Here is a 21,166-nt window from a genome sequence, read left to right as displayed (position 1 = left end):
GTACAAGGGGATCAATAGAATAGCCTACAAGACCTCCAGATGTTACTCCACTGGATTTTTTCCTCTGGGGATATTTATTAATTTTTCAATAAAACATGTATAAGAAAAATTCACAAAATTTAGATGACTTAAAATTTGAAATTTGAAACGAAATAAGGCAATTTAATGATATTGGGTGCCACATTGATTATACATGAAATTGATATAGACCTTAACTTTTTGACCCGCCCTGTATATTTATTATATACTGCAAAAAATTGGCAACAAAAGTTATGGAGGTGTGTGAACATTTATCTTGAAATCCAATATATGAGTTTTAAATGAATTTGTTCCATATTTTAGCAGTTGGCTATGGTAGTAAGGTGTTAAAAAACAAAACAAAACTACAAAAATAATGTTTTGGTTAGTCGTTTTATAGCTTAGACTTTTTAAAAAAATATGTTTTTCTCAGAAGACAATAATAATAAATGAGAATGTCGGTAAAAGACAGATTTATGTATAATCTGCAAAAATTCTAAAGATGCCAATGGATTTGTATTGGTCTGGCAATCATGGGATCTCCGAAAATATCCCTAAATACGTGATTATTTTATAGAGAACAGTGTTAGGATTTTTGGGCGACTTTATAGCGATATGGAAAATTCCGATATCAACTTTTTTATATGACAACAGATTTTACCTTCAATCAACTAGTCATAACATTTTCACAAGTACAAAGCAAACTTTTCCTTTTTAATTCATAAAACAATTTGATTTATATTTTTTTCGAGTTTTCTTCTTAACGAATTGACCAAATTTTATGGAATTCTTCTGAAAATTGTCTTTAAGAGGTTTTCTTAGTAATATTGACCGTGATTGCTTGCTGCTTCTGCATTCCTACAGGGTTTTATCAAAATAAATCATATGCCTAAATTAAAACTCAACGTATTAGCAGCCAACAACCAATCTGGTATGTATTTTAAATAGAATAACTCTACAAAAAATCAAGTTCTATATTTTTTTGGAAATTATAATTATTTAATATGACATTCAAATATACAAGCGGATCTATATAAAAAACTATTTTGCTTTTAATAGCTATTAAACTAAAATATATATATTATTGATACCATTAAATTCTCCGTAAAAGGTGCTTTTTTAGTTTTTTTTTTGCAATTTGAACCTCTACCTACCTACCTACCTCTACCTCTTTTAGAGTGAAGAGTTTTCATTTAAAAGACCAATTTGGCCCCCCCTGTATGCAGTAAATTGTCAAGTACGCGTCGAATAACTTAGATCGACGGCCAAGTGTGACAGATATTTTATAGGACCGCTTTTAAAAATAGGTGACATTATCACGTGTGGAAATGTCCTTTGATATAGGTCAATAGTTACAGCCAAGAATCAATCTCTTAATTACAAAAGCGTGATTCAGAACGTTACGCGTCCTCCCGAATTTACTTTCCTTTTTTTTGATGACGCCCAATGGCTGTGGAAGTGAAACTTTCAAAATCGAATAATGACACAGCTTGGGGCTTTCGTCTTGTCGGCGGTATAGATTTTGGTGAACCTGTTACAGTAGTAAAGGTAAGCAGAAAATTGTCTGTTTTCAATGTGAAGGTCAATTCTATGTACCATTAATGAAACGCACACTAATAGAATGATTTGCTTTTCTGCTTCATTAAGTATGGTGTAATGTCTCGAAATACTGGATTTAAGTGATTACGGAGATCACATAAAATACCTTACTGATATGTCAATATTTAAAGGTGTCATTCGACATTCGAGGTTGCCGGAACCGTGATCCAAAAATGTTTCAGTATCAAAAAACACTATGCGACCTCAGAATTAGAAAAAACAATGACTTGAAAGCTTCTAGAATCATATCTTCCTGACTGGACGATTTACATTTCGGGAGTTTTAAATTAGAAAATCATATCGATTATTAAAACTTTAAACTTTAAAAATCCAAAAATTCCGTGGTAGTAGGAAGAACAGTTTTTGATTAATCCTGATACTAATACGATTAGTGAACCCTAGCAGTGAATACACACAAAAATAACAAAATATTTAACCAATTTTTTCATCATCGATTCAGCAAAAAACTTGGACAATACATATTGATTTACGAATTCAGGACATTATAAATGCAACACAGGGATACAATTATGTTTTAAATTATTATTTAAAGATTTATGTATTATAGTTGGCTTCAAATGGAATCTAGAGTGTGGAAAGCAAACTGTCACTTGTCTGATGTATTTTAATGCAATTCGATTTTATAATTCATTGTCACAGAAAAAATCACAAACTTAAATTTAAAGTTATTATCATAAATTTCATTGTTTAAAAATAACCATTTTCTTCCTATAATACTGGTTATTATTTGGAATTGATTAGTATAAAATCATCCGATATACATAGTTAAACTGTTAGTTAATCTCTTTTTAGCTTTGAATCTCTGTATATAGAAAACTAAAGTGTGGAAAAAATTTTGTACAAAACACGCCTTCTCCTTTTTCCTAAAGAATCTACAGTTACATTTATTACTACCACACATCAAACTCATGAAAACTCTTATTCCAAATGTTAAAACTACAACATACTAGATTTTCAGATAGATAATCGGAGACCCCTTTTCCATTGTAGAGAATTTTTATAGACCACCGAGCAGGATGTTTTATTGTTCGACATTTCCTATTATCCTGATACCATAAAAATATTTTGAAGCACCTAGTCACTTTTTTACACTTTTGAATTCTTGAGTCCAACCTTTCTCTAAATAAAATTTAGGAGATTTACAATCAAGACTTAATGCCATTATATAAAACCATATAATAAATATATAGTGAAAAGCAAATACAAAGTCGAGGTTTATTAATACATAAAAACAACTTTTAAATTACTATAAAACGTTTCTCTTCTGCCTGATGCCTAGAATTTCATTTCAATTTTACGTATTTATCACTTAGATAAACGAAGGAAGCATAGCCGAAGATGCTGCGCTGGAAGTAGGGGATATTGTGGAACAGATAAATGGTGTATCCGTCGATGGGCTCACCCATAAAGAAGTCCACGATTTAATATACGCAGCTGGAACTAAACTTTTATTTGTTGTTAAAAGGTAAACAAAATTTGAAGAAATAGTTAGTTTTCAAATAGCACCTCGGTAATTTCCACTCGGATAAGGGATCTTTGGAAAAATGTTTTCTATAAAACTTATGTGAGTTTAACTAATTTCCACCTACCTCTCTAAAAAATTGTCCAATTAGAGTAAGTCTATTGCTAGTATTTTTTTAGTTGAGATATTTATAGACTGTAACATATTGAAATTTGACTTTCACCGTTATTGTCGATTTTCAATCTTTATTATTTTACCGACATAAAAATTTATTTTCTATTAAACCAACATAAAACATAATTTTCCTTATAGAAGCTTTCTCTTTTACTTATTAATGATCTACCACAAGTTACCACTGTAGTTACAAAAATCCGAAATATTATCGAAAATATCTTTATGCCATACTAGATTTTTTTTATTTGCACTTAATTGGGTACATCACAAATTAGGATATTCACGCATTTTCCGGCATGCGCCAAGGAAAATTTACCGATACCAATTTTTCCACACACACAACACCCAAGGCTCCCGATGGCAATCGAACCCACAACCACCATAGTAGATAGAAATCTAGAATGAGAGTTTGGTTCCGTTAAGAAACTTATTATGTAAACAAAATTGATGAAAAAACATAAGAACCTTTTATAAAAAATAATTGATACCAAATTATTGACAATAAATCCCAACAGACGCTTAAAATTTTCTAGACACTGCTATATCTATTTATTTAAATTTATTTAGTAGAATTTTTAGTATTTTTATGATTTGACCAACCTAGGTAAGTAAACCAACTTTTTCCATGACACTCTTTATGGATAAAAATGTGATTTTCAAGTTCATGGAGTTTAACTAATTATAGACTCGTTTTCTAGGGACTGTTATGAAAATATCCCGATGACTGCTGTAAGTTTGATTTTCAGATAAAAGCAAATTTAAAAAATACCATATTTCCAGGAAGAATATACAGCAAACAAAACGGAAAACAACCAGTCAAACAATTTACGGATAAATGGAAGTAAGCACCTACATTTTTCATTCACGAAAATTACTGAATACATTTGATTACAGCATCCAATAAAGAGAACGTTGCACCAAATCAGCATATAGCTGGTAAAGGGAGTGACAGGTAATTTTTAATTAATGGTATAAAAATAATTGAACTCAGTTGGCAGCTGTTAGACAGGATCAATTTGGAGACAATCGAGAAAAGAAATGGTCCACTTTTTTGCAAAAACCTAAAGGTCCCAAACCAGTGCCTAAAAAACAAGAGGAAGAAAGGAAAATTATTGTAAGAATAATCAATTCATTTATTTTACTCTATTTTATATATTTTATATCCAATATTTGCTGTTGTCAAAAATCTTACAGGGAGAGCCATATAGAGTGAGAATAGTCAAACAGAAGAAGAGAGATCCAAATGAAAAAAAAGCAGTCCGGTTTGAAAACGTGGTAAGTTTTTACCAAAAAATTGGGCTGCAATAAATTGTTTCATTTCTCACTAGCCAAAAGCAGAGGATAAACTTGAAGAAGTTGGTGAAGAATACTTGGAAATTCAAGAAGAAAGCACGGAATGTAACGGCAACAACAACGAAACTTCACAGGCGGAAAATAATGATAACATAGAAAATAATTCAGAACCATTCATTGAAGAAGAAAGTACTTCTGATCCGGGCGATTTGGAATCTGAGGACGAAGAAATTAGGGAATTAATTAAAGAAGAGGACACAAACCCTCAAAAGGGTGAACCCAATGTTAAATTGTTAAAACCTATACGTAAGTATGCAGTGTATCCAAGAAAATAAATGCGTAGATAATAAATTGCATCTTGAATTTAAAGAATCAGTTTCAAAACAAGCATTCAAGAAAATAATTTTCCTCGAATTGTATTTAAAACAATAATTGCAGGTCTATTTTTAACCGTGTCAATTAATGTGTGATTTTTATTTATTTTTCCCTCTCATGTACTAGTTTTGTAATCTCTTATTTTCCTTATTATGTGATCATAAACTTAGTTGTTGCGTATGTTTCACTTTATATATGTAATAGACACAACATGTTAATTGTGTCTATCTTATATTCTTTTTGAACTTGTTAGTGTCAGTTGCTTGTATAGTTACATTCATCTTCTTGCTTGAGTTAGAATTGTTAGCTTAAAGTAACATGTCATTACGCTAACTCCATAAAGTCATAATAGTATGAGTATTTTACACATTCTATTATTCAATTTTTTTTTTGTTGAAAAATATTTCATTGTCATTCATTTCATATTCTGGTGTACCCATCTAGTCTACCTTAACTAATTTATTACAGCTATACCCCACAAAACTTAGTATACAATTTAGTATAAATAAACAATAAAAAAATTCTCCCGTGAAGCATTCTTTGCATAAAAGTATTGAAAGCTTTAAATTAAAAAAAATTCCGTGATAAACAATTGGCAAGCATCTTTCAAATATTTTCATGAAAACAAATATGTCTCAACCTTAGTAGTTTATTAAGCTTCCGGAACTACTAACTACTAGTTTTTGTGGAAATAATTCATTTATCAAAATAAAAAGTGAACAATAACTGAATAATCTGAATTCGTTTACTTAATTGACAATTAATACCAGCTGTGGCAATGCAATTATCCTTATTTACCGTATATCTACTGTATAAATCGTCATATTACTTTTTAAGTAAAGAACAAGCCGTTGGAGATTCGTATAGATCCCGTAATCGAATCAACGCTTTCATTGGAACAACAATTGGCTGCTGTTCAGAAACAACTGCTAGCACTATCACAGCTGCCATCAGCCATCCAAGTTACCCTGGAGGCAGTGACACAGCAGCTAAACAATATCGTCATGTCAAAATCCTCAAACCAAGAGACTGAGAATGGGATTTATGAAGAGAACGGTGACGAACATAGTTTGGAGCAGGGAAATAATTCGGATTGTTCCGTCGAAGAAGGTGTGGAACCGTAATTAAAGCACTTATTCGTCTGTGTGTACATTGTATTGTTTAGAAGCTATTGCTGAGAACGGTTCATATTCTGAAAACGCAGAAGGAGACGTCACTGAAAATGAAGACGACAACAATTGTATTCTTGATGCTGTGGAAGAAGAGGAAACAAACGTTCAGAAATACATTTCGAGCGATATCATGGACGAAGGCGACGAGAATGTCGAGGCAGTCGAAGACAAGCCTCCGGAATTGACAGAAGAAGAAAAAGAGGAAAAGAGAAGGGAAGAAGAAATTTTGGCCAAAAAACAAAAGGTAAAATAAGAGAATTAATTAATCTTACAAGAATTTATAGATTTAGCGCAGGAACCACTTTACGAAAATTTATCACCCACTAGGCATTTGTATGATTGAAAACGATACTTTCATGCGCGATAACAAATACTACAATTTGGTAGCCAATAAATGCCTATTGTCCGCTTGCATTTTTAATCAGTGCTCGATGCCAAGTTTACGTAGTTTTCATTCCTTCCTGCCACTCTATTTTTAGTGGCAAAACCTATCCAAATATCTACGTGCTCGCTAGTTGCATTGTACAAAATCATCACAATTGTTTTATCAAAGTGAATCTTCGCACCGATAGGAAATCGAAGCAAGGAAGAAGATGGACTGGGCTGAACGACCCATAATATTACCAGGAGGACGAAGATGGTCAGGTCCCGACGATACTACTCCCCACAAGTGCAAAAATCCAAAGTTGTCTGACGAAAAGATTTCTAAAATGATCGAAACTTATTCCGAGGTGCTCGTGGGCAAAACTAAAGGGTAGGCAATTAAAATGATAGCTAGCTAGTAAAAGTGGGTTCGTGTTTTCAGGTCAGCCAGTGGAACAAGACGTGGCCCTGGAGAGATCATTCGAAGCCCATTTATAGGTATGTCGAGGATGTCCGATACATTGTAAGGCAACATTTATTTTATTCGAAGGATATTGTTATTGTAATATTGTTATGTTTCCAAAACAAGGGTTGATAAAACAAAACCGTGGGCCGCTTTACGAAAACTAAGCAAAATTAAAAATTTTGCAGTGCAAAAAAATGCACTACTGCAAGCAGCTGCACTCTTTTGGCAAAGGAACTTCAGAGGACATATGCATAATTTCACTCCCCATAAATCGAGATTATTCCATAAACGCAAGATTTTGTGAAAGTAGCTAACTCCTCTGAAAGATATATTTATAAAAACAAATTTACAAAAACCTTTTCATTAAATGTTTTGGAACTTTTGTAAAAATTTCTCAGTAGCCTTTTAAAAAATAATTTTGTTCTTTTATTTGCATTAGATGAGAAATAATAGACTTTTATTAGTTATGGACTCAAATGAAACCGAAAATTCATTTTAATATTAATATTAAATACAGAGCTTGTTATTGTGTTTCATTTATTTTAAAATATAAGTAAAAAAATATTATAATAATATTGCATTAAATTTGCGAAATGTGCTTGTTTTTTTTTAATTTTCAATAAAAAAAATTTAATATTTATTTTTACTTTTTTTTATCGGGAATCATAATTTGTCATTCGGGCATAATATTAATTCTCAGGTATCTTTTTTAAGTGCATAAAAAGTAACTACCGAGCATGCGATAATAAGTAGATCTACTTCATTTGAATGTTGTCGTTATAATGTTTTAAGACATTTTGTGTTGAGAAGTATTTTCTGATCGCTTTTCAGAGAGTCTAATTGCCATCTGTTGCCCAGATCTACAGCTAACAATGGAGTAAGTCTAGGTTAAATATTTTCTTTTTTCTTTTTTTAAGTTTGTGATAAAATTAATCGTTTAAATTTAATTCATCGTATATTATAGCCGAATGGAGTTTTATAGTTTACTAAATATGTGGTAATGGTCTAGCATCAACTTTCTGAAGTATCAGCCGCCGCCGAAAAATTTGTCGTATCTGCAAAACTCGGAAGTCTACCGCCTTATTCACGGAATGGACCAGCCAATGAGAGGGGTCGGTGTGAGAGCTGAGAAGATACTTTCGGAAAAAGATTATTACGGGGTAATTAAGATAAACAATTTGCCACTTGTGTTTTCTATTTAAAACTACATTTCAGCTAATAGTAATTTACACTGATTTTGATTTACAGGACAACGGAGCGCCTTAAGGACCGAAGGCATTACTGCTTAGAGTGAAATAAAAAATATGGTTGAAATTTCAAATAAAGGAAATAATCAATAAATGTGTTTATTCTCTTTGCAAAGTCCATATTGATGTGCTATGTATACGTAATTATACTTTTGTCAAAACTAAGAATTCGTTTGTTGACACAGGTTTAGATTAAAAAAGGTATTTCGCAAAGTTCAATAGTTCAACTATACCAAAAAAAATCCCAATTTTGCAATAAAAAAAAATGAACATTTCTGATTTTTCTATTTTTTTTTAAATTTGTTTTTATAAAATACAAAATGAATTTTTTCGATTTTTGGCAAATGTTAAGTAAATATATGTTAGTTATTTGGGATATTTTAAAAACATTCTCAAATAACAAAATAAATAAGAACTAAAAGTTTTCAAGAAATTATATATATTCACATGACAATTGTTTCGACAACACCGTGTCTTTATCAAATGCAATATTTACAAACTGCAACTTTTTTTTTAAACTTCCACAGGATACTGTAATACTTTTTACAAAACTTCTGGATTCCTCCTGCGTCGGTTATTGCTGAGTCGAACTTGCTGACATTTCGCCAATCATCCTGTTGGCTTCTTCAGATCTAATAAGAAATTCTGTAACAAGTTCCTGCTACTATATATACCGAAAAATGACAATAAAATCTTAATTAATGTTGTTGTTAAATCTAACTGATCGTTAACCAGTACATTTGAATGTCTCATTTTGTTAATCTGCATGGCTTCCAATAAATTAAATTTTCTACTTTTTGTGGCTTTATGTAAAATATCAAAATTGTCGTCAAAAATGTGTTTTTCTGCGTTGAAGTGTCTGGTATAATTACAATCTAGACTATTGTTTTTAAATGCTCTTTTATGTTCATTATATTATCTTTCTTGAAGGATCTACCTGTTTGTCCAATATAAATTTTAGAACAAGATCCGCATTTCAACTTGTAGACACCTGATTTTTGAGATTTTGGACACTTCGTTTTATTGTTTCCGAATGTGGGTGAAATCTACTAAATCTATCACATCCATAGGTGGAATACTGGGAAATAAGTTTTGTACATCAAAAGACATCAATTTTGTTGATTAATTCAAAAGAATTTTTTATTGCAAATTTTGGTTTAAAATCTGTGTGGAACTTTAAAATATTTACTAATTTTGTTGAGAGTTTAACTGCTGGAGCCATTACATAAGACACGACTGATTTATTCTGCATATCTTGTTCGTGTAATTTAACTAAAGAATTAAAAAATACTTATCTTTGTCAGTAAATAGTGTGGAGTTAGTAATTACTTCCTTGACTTGTCTTGGAAAAGTTCTGATTTAACAGAATTTTTGGTTTTTGAAATATATTCTGAGAGATGGATAGCTCAATAGTTCAATTTTGCAAATATATAATATATAAAATTAGTTTCACTTACTTTAAGATGAAGATCTATTCAGTATGTATTATATGTGATTTTTTATAGTATTTGGACTTTTTATTTTATCGAATAATATCTTTATAAAAACAAATTCAAGACATTGGTTTAGTATAAAATATCTGTTTGTCAGCATATGTCTCCTTAAAGAATTGCATATGGTAGAAAAAGGAAAATTGATTGTATGTTATAGGTTTTTTTACTTTTTATTACAATCGCTGATTTTAAACATATTTTTTCTGATAATTGAAAGCACTAGACAACTATAGTAGCTGCAACAATCCGATTAAATTATCTGGAAGTTTCAAAGCTTGCCATTAAAAAAGACAATTCTTAGAATTGGTGCGACATTGTTATTTACACTTTAAGGTTGCTTTTTCTGTAGCCACATCACAAATGAAAATATTATGGATAGTGTTTTGATAAATAACACACCGTCAACGATTTGTTGAAGTCTGCAAAACTGCAGCGTAATATTTAACATTGCCCTATTTTATTGAATGTCACTAGTGTAGCTTTTGTTTTTAGATGACCCAGTTTTGAAAGCATGAATTAAACCTTCCATTGTCGGTGAGACTGCACTTGTATAAAACCGTTTATATTGTTTGTATTTAGTTTTTTGTTGGAAATGTTTATTTTGTTTTATTCAAAAAAATTGACCATTTTAGAAAATATCTTTTCTTTATATTTTTAACCATTACAAAAATATATAAACCTTTAATAGGTGTATTTTAAATAAAGAATAAAACCAGGAAACCTGGTTAACAATAACCGAAAAGATGATCGAAGGACAAATCGTTCGGGTATTTTTATCAGAATATCATTCATACCGGATACTCTTTAAGGGGGTAATTTTTAACGCTATCTCTTGTTAACTTTAGACCAGCTACTTTGAAGGTTTGCGTAATTATGTTCAGTAGAGCTTGTGTACTGCAATTTTTTGTAGAAACGTGGCAACTATTTCTGCTTATACTCTGTGGAAAGGAATTGAATTTTTCTTACCTTAATCACTTTAATCACATTAATTAAAAATATAAAAAATAATGGGGCACGTAAGTGTACCTAGAGCAGGGAGTTAACATTATAAGGTTTAAAGCTGCGTTTCTAATTAAGGAACATTCAGTCAGGAAATAAATTGTTTGTCTTTCTAAAGTTCATCTAATGCAAAATAATACGTATACAATCGGCAATTTTTTTTCTGAACTTCAAGATTTTGTTTCAGTTTATCCATTAGACAGACATAAACTGCTCATGCCTCACCAAAATTTATAATTATTAGCAACTATCTCACAATATTTTAAGATTTGTCTTATTTCAATATGAGTAATAAATATGGACAGACAAAAAAAACAAGTAAAGTGTGTGGAGATTCATGTTTAAAAAAGGTCGCAAAGTTAAACTTTTTACGTAAGAATTACGGATATGTGCATATTATTCACTTATACACTACAAATTAGTCTAAAAAATTAACAATCTAAAATTGAAAGTACTTCTTGCTAAAACGGGAAAGAAAAAAAGTGAATGACACTCTTTCTTGCCATTTATCAAAGGAAACCTTTCCGCCTTCGTCTTAAATGCATATTGCACGAAAGTTTTTGATATAATTAGCGAGATAAAAATTTCTTTCTTATGAGTTCATATGACATTATTGTTGTTCGACATTTAAAACTTTCCGTCTAACTTCCTAATACTCCGGTCTAACGACTCTTGTACAAAGTTTGACGTAAAACGGAGACGGTTATAAAAAATATATGAATGGCCCAACAATCGCATGTCACCGTCTTGCGTGACAGCGTGACACTGCCTTATACTCGGTTATTTTGCTATCAGTTAGAGCTAAAACTTTAACGGGGGTGTTCTTTTTATAGTCAACTCCTATTTATGGATTTTCCGCATCATTCGAGATATTATTTGCGGCATTACGCTCAGTACTGACGTAACCAATGTTGACGTAACACGGTAAGGCATCAATTTTATTATATTCGTTTGTTATTGACTGCAAAATTGCATATAAAAAAATTAACGAATATTTTTATATGTTATTCATAAGTCTCTTTTAAAAATTGCTGATGCACTATGCAATGGTCCAAGAAAGTGGTACGAATTTAATTTAAAGTGTCAAGGTAGCATTTTCAAATTCGGAGGTCTTAATAAGGACTAAATGTGAAACTTCTCCATATTAGGGTGGTTTGAACTTTCGGTTAGAAATCAAACCAAATGTAAATAGCTCACGCTTTGTTGGATTGGATTTTGTTACTTTTTCCTCAGTTTCGAGAATTGTAATTAGGCGAATGTATATATAAATAATATATTATGAGATATGATGTACTATCCTAATATTATTTAGTTATATTGAAGGTTATTTTCAGTATGACTAGTATTCATATTTTGGGATACCCTGTATACATAACATTTATTGGGAAAACAAACATCCAATTATCTGCACGATGTTTCTCTTTGGTATTTTTATTCATTACTGACTGGAGGTTTATTATTAGTAGCAAATATTTTCACCACATATCTAAAGTCTAAACTAGTCACAGCAGATAGTTAAACGCCTAAACACTAAGATCATTTAGAGGAACATTACAATGTATACAAATTTCAGTAAATTAGACCAGCGCACACCTCGAATTATTTAAAAAATGCTAATTCGTTAATTATTAGGAAAAAAGATAATATGGTGTAAATTTGGAAAATGCAATAGAAACCCGTCGTTCTTCTATTACCATAGGGTGAATAAAAAAATGCTTTCACTTTAAATATTGGCACAACTTCCCAGTTGTTAATCTATTTCCTTGCGTCGGTTGAGGAATCGAACTTTCTGACGTTTCGCCAACCATCCTGTTGGTTCCTTTAGAACTTGGCTCAAACTGTTTATTCGAAAATCAGTCAAAGTTACAACATAAAATTTATAAATTATTTGTTTCAATTTGTGATTATGTGATTTCTTGTAAAATAAGCTGATTTGATAAGAAATGCTGCAGGGGACTTGACAGTAACAGCATATGGAAGTGAATCAGAATAAATAGGTCTTGTTTTATTTTAAACTTGTATAAGTTTTAAGTCAATGGTCTCATTGCATAGCAATAACAATTACTCTGGGTTTTCTATGTGAAGCTAATTTATTTCTAACACTTTTGGATACGAAGACAAGAAATTATTGAAAACATTCCGTGAGTTGTGTTCTCTAAAACTCCGCCTGTTGAGCTTCTTCTGGGAGTTGACTTATTGTGACTGATAACGTATTTGGACTTAAGGATAATAAACCTTTTCAAAGTAGTCGGAATTATACGAAGAATTAAAAACTTTTATAACATATTCCCTACTTCCGTGCTTTTATTATTACGGGTTTATCTTATGCAAATGATACTAAAATTTGGCATGCGCACTGAGTGTATCGGCAAAAAAATATTGCAAAATGTGATATCAGGTCCACTTGCCCTAAACTTTTCCTCTTTTTTGAAGAGAGCATTCATAGTCTATTAGTAAAAATGTAATATAATATTTAAACTAAAATCTAATCAAATGGAAACTTTATTTATGGTAATGTCAAATTCAAAACTGAAATTTAAATTTTTCGTAGTCAAACTTACACAAACTCTCTATACAAAAAAACTGCATTTGATGTATATGACAAATGCTGTCGAATTTAAATACTGCTTAAAACTGAGCAAAGACACTGTTAAATTATTGGAATACAAAATATTTTCAGATGAATCTGACCCACAGTGCGGCGGGCAGTTTCCTATTAAAAAAGCATGGTTTCGATAGGTGATTAATTGAATCGAATCCAATTTCCTATTAATAAAGTTTGGTTGTAGAACTATAAGCCGGAATGATGCCGGAACAACGCTTTGGTAGCGGACCATTTACATTTAGAATAAACGATAACGGTTCTGGACCTCAACTGTTAACGCAGGCAAGTAATTTATTAATACATTAATAGTTATTAATATATTAATAGTAACCACGCGAACACGTCTAATTAAATCAGGAACGCATACATCACAAACTGCCTGCATAAAATAATTATTGTCATAATAATAAGCAGAAGCCCCAAATATTAATTCAAATTGAGAGATTTATAACTCTATTAATTTCAATAACGAATGCGGTGGGTTAAATTCTTCTCTTTTGGAAACAATTCGCGTGCTCGTTGTTAGTTACAGTACAGTTCGTAATGGGATTGCGCAATTTTATTCTCACAATTTATTTGAAATTAGGATTTATATTTTATTTTACTGCTGCTCGACCGACTTTTAAAAACGGAATTAAATTGTCTTGTGTTGATTAGTAGTCTTTCTATAAGGACTACTACAGGACGTATTTCGAAAAATGTTTGCATTAATTTTCATAAAAATGTTATATTTAGGCATTAGTTTTGATGGATGCTACTTTCAATTTATTAAAGAACAAAAGAAAAAACACTAACATTTAACATTTTTGCTACTTACCTCTGCTGCAGAGTTAGGTCGAGACATACATGGCGTCGCAATAGTGTGGCAAACTATTTATGACTATTACACTAGTATTATCACTATTTGTTTTTAAAAAAATATAAATTTGTTTTAACAAATATTGTAAAATAAAAATTTTACAAATATATATATATATATATATATATATATATATATATATATATATATATATATATATATATATATATATATATATATATATATATATATATATATATATATATATATATATATATATATATATATATATATCATCCGTTCGCTCGTTGAACTCCGACTGGAATCCTGCAGACGTTTCGCCAAAATCTCACTTGGCATCTTCAATGCTCGCGCTCCGAAAACACTTCGAACACTCGGAGTGCGAGCATTGAAGATGCCAAGTGAGATTTTGGCGAAACGTCTGCAGGATTCCAGTCGGATGCAGGATTCCAGTCGGAGTTCAACGAGCGAACGGATATATATATATATATATATATATATATATATATATATATATATATATATATATATATATATATATATATATATATATATATATATATATATATATATATATATATATATATATATATATATATATATATATATATATATATATATATATATATATATATATATATATATATATATATATATATATATATATATATATATATATATATATATATATATATATATATATATATATATATATATATATATATATTTATATATAATTATGAAAAAAATATTTAGAAATCCAGATAGTCAAGGACTAGTACCTTACTAATTATTAGTTATTCAGCATACAGTTTAACATGTGTCTCTAAATCATAACTCAAATTTACACGCATTTCAACTCCCCTATCCTTAAATAGTTTCTTATTATAATTCGTATTTATTCGTTTACCGTATGTATGGCATAGTTTTAATTACTTTTATCGAATAATTTTTGGCAACTTAAATTAAAAAATATCCATAATGGTTATTTAATAATAACAAAAACGTATTTTTAAACGACCAGGGTATTAATTCAATTATTTAATAAATTTAAATATACTTTTCTTATATTTTCTAATATGAAAATTAATAAAAACGGGCATTAAGGAAAAACTACAATCGATAGGGAAAAAATAGGGAAACCGTAACAAAAGTAATAGAGACAAAGTAGTTAAATATAATTTATTTTAAGCTTAGTCAAGTTGGTTAGGCCCTCTTAGCCGCTCTAGTAAACTCTAATGCACTTGACTGTCACAAGATCAATGTTTGACATTTTAATATATGCGTATGGAAAAAACATTTTTATTTTTTCCCAACAATTTTGGGATGGATCGTGATATGGAAAAATATGTATGGTGTCATGAGTTTAATGAAATACCATGTATGATTGAAACAATTTTTAAAATGTGTGACTTCATTTTATATAAACATCTTTTTTAAAATTTAGCTCCTAACGTAATATTTCACTTTCGTCTATAAACATGTATGTCATATGTTTACGCGGATAAAAATATTCCTATAAATAGATTTAAAAAAATACTAGAAATCATATTTCAATTCGAAGTAACATCGTTTAAACCGTATTTAAATTTTGGTAAAGAAGTTTTCAATTTTCTTAAACCTGACATATTATTGTAAAAGTGTTTTTTGATTCACTACCCTTCCACGAAATTATATTTGGCTGTGTGTGTGTGAAAGTGATAAAAATAATTAGCTCTATTAGATTTAATACCGGTGAAATCCATCTATCGCCTTGACTTAATGGTACTTTTATTTTCCGCAACGTAGCGTGTGACAGCCATGACATCCTACGCGTAATGGACGACGAATAACAAGATTGATTCGTTTTACGTATGCTAGAAAACACCTTTAAAGAAAACCTTAATAAAAAACTCCAAAACAGACAACTTTATTTAAAACGTCTTTGTAAATTTATTCACGTTGGCGATAAGAATGCGTTGGAATGGTACGATTGTCTAAGTGCAGGGGGCAACACGTAAAAGAGTCAATTATTTTTGGGTACATTTATGCAAAATGCCACGAATATATTAACTGAGTGACGTGGGACGTAAGTGCCAGAACTGACAAACTTCAAATACCACTCCAGTATTTAAAATCTACCTGATCGCTATCAAACCCGTGACTAAAATACCGGTAATGTCCGAATTGATTTCCGACAGCGTTGATCGAAGTCATAAAGTGACATTTTATAACTCCTGATCAGCGTATTTTAATATTTTACGTTATCTAACTGCGATATGCATAACAAATAAGATGTTATCATCGGAAATTTTCAACAAACATAGTGCATTTTGCAAGAAATTAATATCCAGAGTATAACATCCTCAGATGAACGCACGGCAAAATACCAAAAAATTCTACTAAAATAGTTATCTACAGCACAATGCACAAAATGGTGCAAGTATAAAAATATAAAATAAATAGGGTGTTTAAAACAATGGATTTTGAGTTTCAATAATACACGATCAAATTCCTTTAATTTTCAAATCAAATTTAATTGATTACTTTAGCTTTGCGTCTTAGAATCTAACTAGGGGAGTAAATATTAGGAAACAATTTTATAGTTTCTTTTAGTTTTAACCATATAATCGCATTCATCTTTTATATAAAATACAGACGTGACCTATTTTGAATTGGAAACACCCCAAAAAATTATATATTTTTATAAAAATCAATTTTTCTACTTCCTACTCTAAAATACTTAATTAAGTGTATGTCGCTTTGTCCATTTCAAGTCACTTCGGACGTTTTCGGTACTTTTGTCACAGATTTGAGAGCGATCGGATGTTTTCGGAAAATTTTGGCAATGGCATTTTGACATTGAGCAGTTCTGACGGTCACGTCATACTTCACTGAGTGAATGTACCAGTGCTGTTTTGCAAAAATGTATCCAAAAACCAATGCTCGTAGAAAAAACATACTCGTTTATTAAACCCTCGCTCCAAAACTAACTTGCCGCAAGTATAATATTAAAATTCGGAATGAATTTTGATAGTGTTTAATTTATTTATGCCTTCAGGTTTGCCTAGAGCGTGGATGGCGAGAATATAATCCAGATTATAACGAGAACTGGAATTTATGGTGGAGAACATCGGGATTTCCCATCAGTCACCACAAATGCCTAACGTCGTTTCAGGTCTCGCATAGTTTTGACAAAAAATGCTACAACTTAACTTATTTATTTATTCTTTCAGTATTTAAACCATATCCCAAAAGGGTCCATGATTTGCAGAAAAGATAATTTAATAAGATATCTTCGATGCATGAAAAAGGTGTACGGAACAATTTACGACTTTAGGTAATTTTCATATTTTTTTCACTTTGGTTTAGTACGTGATCATATTTCAGCCCAGACAGTTATAATTTGCCGTTAGAATATACGAAACTTGTATCGGAATGTAGTCACAGTAAGTTTCAAACTAGGAAGGAGGACAAACTGCGTGCTTGCGTGGCCGATAATCGTATTTGGATTTCTAAACCAGTGGCTCAGAGTCAAGGCAGAGGAATTTTTTTATTTAGAGTAAGTAGGATTGCAAGTAATAGAATCTAATCAAAAGAATATAGTTTTTCAATGAAACTTCCACATTTTACTGTAATACTATTTACAAACCTTCTGGATTTCTCTCGTCGGTTGTTGATGAATCGAACCTGTTGACATTTCGCCAATCATCCTGTTGGTTTTTTCAGGGCCTAACTAAATTTGAACCTTAGTTCAGTTTCAGTTAAGCTCTGAAGAAGTCAACAGTATGATTGGCGAAACGTCAGTAAATTCGACTCATCAACGCAGGAGGAATCCAGAAGATTTGTAAAGAGTGCATTAGTACCAAATTTGAAAATAACCACTTTCTTCTTATTTCTTTCATTGAGTACTGCCCTTTTACACCTAGTAGTAAAACAACGAACACTCTAGTTAGTTGCTTACTCTAAAGTCTTCTGAGCAGAATACCTGGGAGTATGTAGAATATTGCTTAAGCTAGAGGAGGGAATATCTAGAATACTAAATTACCAGTACCTTACCTCAAAAGGTTGATATGTTCTTGTTAACGCTTTTATTTTCAAATAAATCTGATAACCAAAACAAAATTCTTTATTCATTGGTCAAATTTATCGTAAAATTTCGATTTTTAACTTATTTGGCATACGTATTAACTATTAAAAAAATAAGGGATATTAACTTAAAAAAATACAATATTTTTTTTCTGTGAGTGTATTTTAAGCACAAAGCCATTCGTTCTAATACATAAAAACAACTAAACTTAATAAAAACTTTTTTTTTTGCAGAAACTGAGCGAGTTGAATTATGACACGAGCACGATAGTTCAAAGGTACATCGAAAATCCTTTACTTATTGGAGGTTACAAATTCGATTTGAGACTATACGTATGTGTTCCGTCTTACCATCCCGTTACAATTTATATGTACACCGAAGGACTGGCCCGCTTTGGTACAGACAAATTCAGTCTCAATGATCTGAAGAATCCGTTTCGACACTTGACCAACTCGTCAATCAATAAATTGGGTCCGGGATATTTGGAAATGAAGGAACGGGTAGGATCAGGTAAAAGAAAAAAGCGATATAAGGAACGTTAGATTTCTGTTCTCAAAAACATCAGAATTAGTTCGACTCGATATCAGTATTATATTCTGAGAAAAATGAATGGGATTCTAGGTTGCAAATGGACATTAAGGCAACTTAGAAGGTATTTGCGACAAACTGGTATTTTCGATTGGTTGATTTGGCAAAAGGTAACGTCATTGGTAATCCTGACGGTGCTCAGTCACATTCAACAGATTCCCTCCACCACAAACTGCTTCGAATTCTTCGGTTTTGATATTTTGATCGATAACGCCTTAAGGCCCTGGCTACTTGAGGTAAATTTGAATATACACAATATTATGATATGGTTACACAACACATTTAACCATTAATTTCGTCCACAAAAAGTAACAACTTTTCAGACAACTGTTACTATTTACCCCTGTGGGGTTGGGGGTTTTTAACTGATACACCTTAATTTACCTTTAATTTTTTTACAAGTCTTTCTTGCAATGTCTTCGAATAGACGTAATAATTGCCTACTTATTCATAGTTAGCGGAACAGTTTTGAACCCAATTAAAAATGTTATAATTAGTGTTATCTACGATATTAACGAAGTAATTTCCTAGTCTGTTATAATACTTCCATACTTTATAAAATAGAAAACTTTACGTTAACTAATAACTGTAAACTGTAAATGTAATGACTGATATAACATATTAACTCAAAAAATAAGCTGTTAAGGTCAAGGACCTAGTATAGTTCGTAACAAATACTATACTCCATATATTAGTATTGTACTTATCTTAAGAAATTTTTTTCAGGTCAATTTAAGCCCAGCACTAAGCAATGATTGCGATGCAGATAGACTAGTTAAAAAATCAATGCTACATGATATGTTTGATTTGCTTGGATTTCCGATGCTTAATACGGGACTTTCTGTGTTCACGGTCTGGCTAGAAGAATCTGACCAAAAGTATGCTAATAAAATAAGTGTATATTTAAGTCATATAAAATGTACAGATTTTCTTTTAAACGTCAATGGAATCAATAGAATTCAATTTTTTTAATTTAAGTTATTAAGTTATTTAAACATTTAATTGACTTAAAAAAATATTTTTTTACTTCAAATTCATTAAAGTTTTTAACTGTATAAATTTCATTCTCTAATTGTCTTTTTTTATATAATGGAAACCCCGTGAATATTACTTCAATTTTTTGTTGAAATTTTTTATCTGAATAAATAAATATTTTTCAAATTTCATTAATTTTAGAAATATAATATAAGAATAATATATAACAATATCAGAATTTATAATTAGATTTTTTCGTTGTTGTTTTAAAACTTATTTCCAAAAGCGGCTATTACAAATGAGTCATATATTAGTTGCGATAGTCATCTGTTTGTTTTGACACTGTCAGGTAATAAAGGCAAAACTTTAAAACTTTTTAACTATAATAAACTCCCTAGGTAGGGTGCAAAATATATAAAACATAAATTACAACTTTACCGAATTCACCGTAGTTGTAGTGCAAATTTTGTTTACATTTACAATGGATGATTGTAGTGACGATTTTGTAAAGAATGATCAAACAGTTAAAAACCAGCAAACTTTGATTAACGCAGAATCCAAGCGAAGACAAAAATACAGAATTTCTTCAGCCCGATCCAAAGTCTCAGCCAGGGCGCGAAGAAGGACGACATCCGCTTCAAATAAAAGTAATACGCTACTTTACTTTACTTTACTTTAAAATACACCTCAATAATTCATTTTTTAAGGGGGTTATCTAAAACTGCCAAAAGTTCAAGTAGACGGTGCTGCGTTAGAAGCAAATTATCATGATGTGCCAAAGGGAAAGTTGGTACTTTTCTTTCTATTCCTCAGTGATAGTTGTCAATATTAAGCGATTATTTAACTTGTAGGTTGCCGAGAATTTTGCTAATTCCAGTAGAAAAATTTGGGGCAATGGAAAAGATTGGAGTTGCCCCATCCCCAGGGAAGGAGGCTGGGTGCGAATTTGGCCCATGACTCTAGACCATGGAGATGAAAACGGTAACCCCATTGTATCCGGGGGTATAAAGAACGTAGTTAATGCGGTATTTAAAATATTAACATCCTTAAGTATGACCCGTTTTTTTATCATTTTTACTTAATTTTAGGTAGTAAAATTCAACAAAGTGGCGAAAGAGTTAATGAAAAAACATCCTGCAGCATCCGAATGTCAACTAAACGAATTTCTGCAGCAAGAGATCAATATGGCCGTCGATGTGTGGATGCCACCATCTTGACATCACTTCCAGAACTAATTATTTAACTGTCAAGGCTTGCTTGTTTGCTCTTTTTCATTAAATTTTAACATTTTGTGCCACGAAATGAACAATGCTGCATTTGGACCAGTTTTAATAGACAATCCTCACTGCCCTCCTCAATAAATAATATCCACTCATTTGATCTTTTCTTTCCCAGCTGTAACTTTATATCAGAACTAAAATTCTAGT

General features: G+C 30.9%; 2 protein-coding genes across 6 annotated transcripts; both read left to right on the top strand.

The window, feature by feature from the left end:
- The first annotated feature begins 1,362 nt into the window (after nt 1–1,362).
- LOC132696370 (glutamic acid-rich protein) lies at nt 1,363–8,327 on the top strand. Of its 3 annotated transcripts, XM_060661155.1 has the most exons (15): nt 1,363–1,566; nt 2,952–3,103; nt 3,973–4,003; nt 4,055–4,115; nt 4,169–4,226; nt 4,280–4,388; nt 4,469–4,549; nt 4,603–4,873; nt 5,780–6,052; nt 6,108–6,358; nt 6,687–6,868; nt 6,920–6,975; nt 7,775–7,820; nt 7,953–8,103; nt 8,192–8,327. In XM_060661155.1, exons 1-15 carry the CDS (start codon nt 1,465–1,467, stop codon nt 8,207–8,209), a joined length of 1,842 nt encoding a protein of 613 aa, XP_060517138.1. In that variant the 5' UTR covers nt 1,363–1,464; the 3' UTR covers nt 8,210–8,327. The 3 variants fall into 3 exon arrangements, with proteins under 3 accessions (XP_060517138.1, XP_060517140.1, XP_060517139.1); XM_060661157.1 differs by lacking the exon at nt 6,687–6,868; XM_060661156.1 differs by lacking the exons at nt 6,920–6,975; nt 7,775–7,820 and having other exon boundaries at nt 1,369–1,566.
- Nucleotides 8,328–11,494: 3,167 nt separating this feature from the next.
- Nucleotides 11,495–21,107, top strand: LOC132697361 (probable tubulin polyglutamylase TTLL2). Of its 3 annotated transcripts, none has more exons than XR_009618146.1 (13): nt 11,495–11,606; nt 13,363–13,421; nt 13,472–13,569; nt 17,148–17,264; nt 17,323–17,426; nt 17,477–17,648; nt 18,410–18,686; nt 18,798–19,000; nt 19,491–19,642; nt 20,235–20,386; nt 20,447–20,525; nt 20,591–20,764; nt 20,828–21,107. XR_009618146.1 is itself a non-coding variant. In XM_060662798.1 (13 exons), the coding sequence occupies exons 3-13, from the start codon at nt 13,486–13,488 to the stop codon at nt 20,954–20,956; spliced, it is 1,647 nt and encodes a 548-aa protein (XP_060518781.1). In that variant the 5' UTR covers nt 11,495–11,606; nt 13,363–13,421; nt 13,472–13,485; the 3' UTR covers nt 20,957–21,107. The 3 variants fall into 3 exon arrangements, 2 of the variants coding, with proteins under 2 accessions (XP_060518781.1, XP_060518782.1); XM_060662798.1 differs by having other exon boundaries at nt 20,447–20,529; XM_060662799.1 differs by lacking the exon at nt 13,363–13,421 and having other exon boundaries at nt 11,504–11,606; nt 20,447–20,529.
- The last annotated feature ends 59 nt before the right edge of the window (nt 21,108–21,166 follow it).

Source organism: Cylas formicarius, unplaced genomic scaffold (genome assembly GCF_029955315.1).
Source record: "Cylas formicarius isolate icCylForm1 unplaced genomic scaffold, icCylForm1.1 PGA_scaffold_1__22_contigs__length_36826433, whole genome shotgun sequence".
In the NCBI taxonomy this organism is placed as follows: Eukaryota; Metazoa; Arthropoda; class Insecta; order Coleoptera; family Brentidae; genus Cylas; species Cylas formicarius.
Note: the sequence above shows the minus strand (reverse complement) of the source record. Positions and strands in the feature narration are given on the sequence as shown.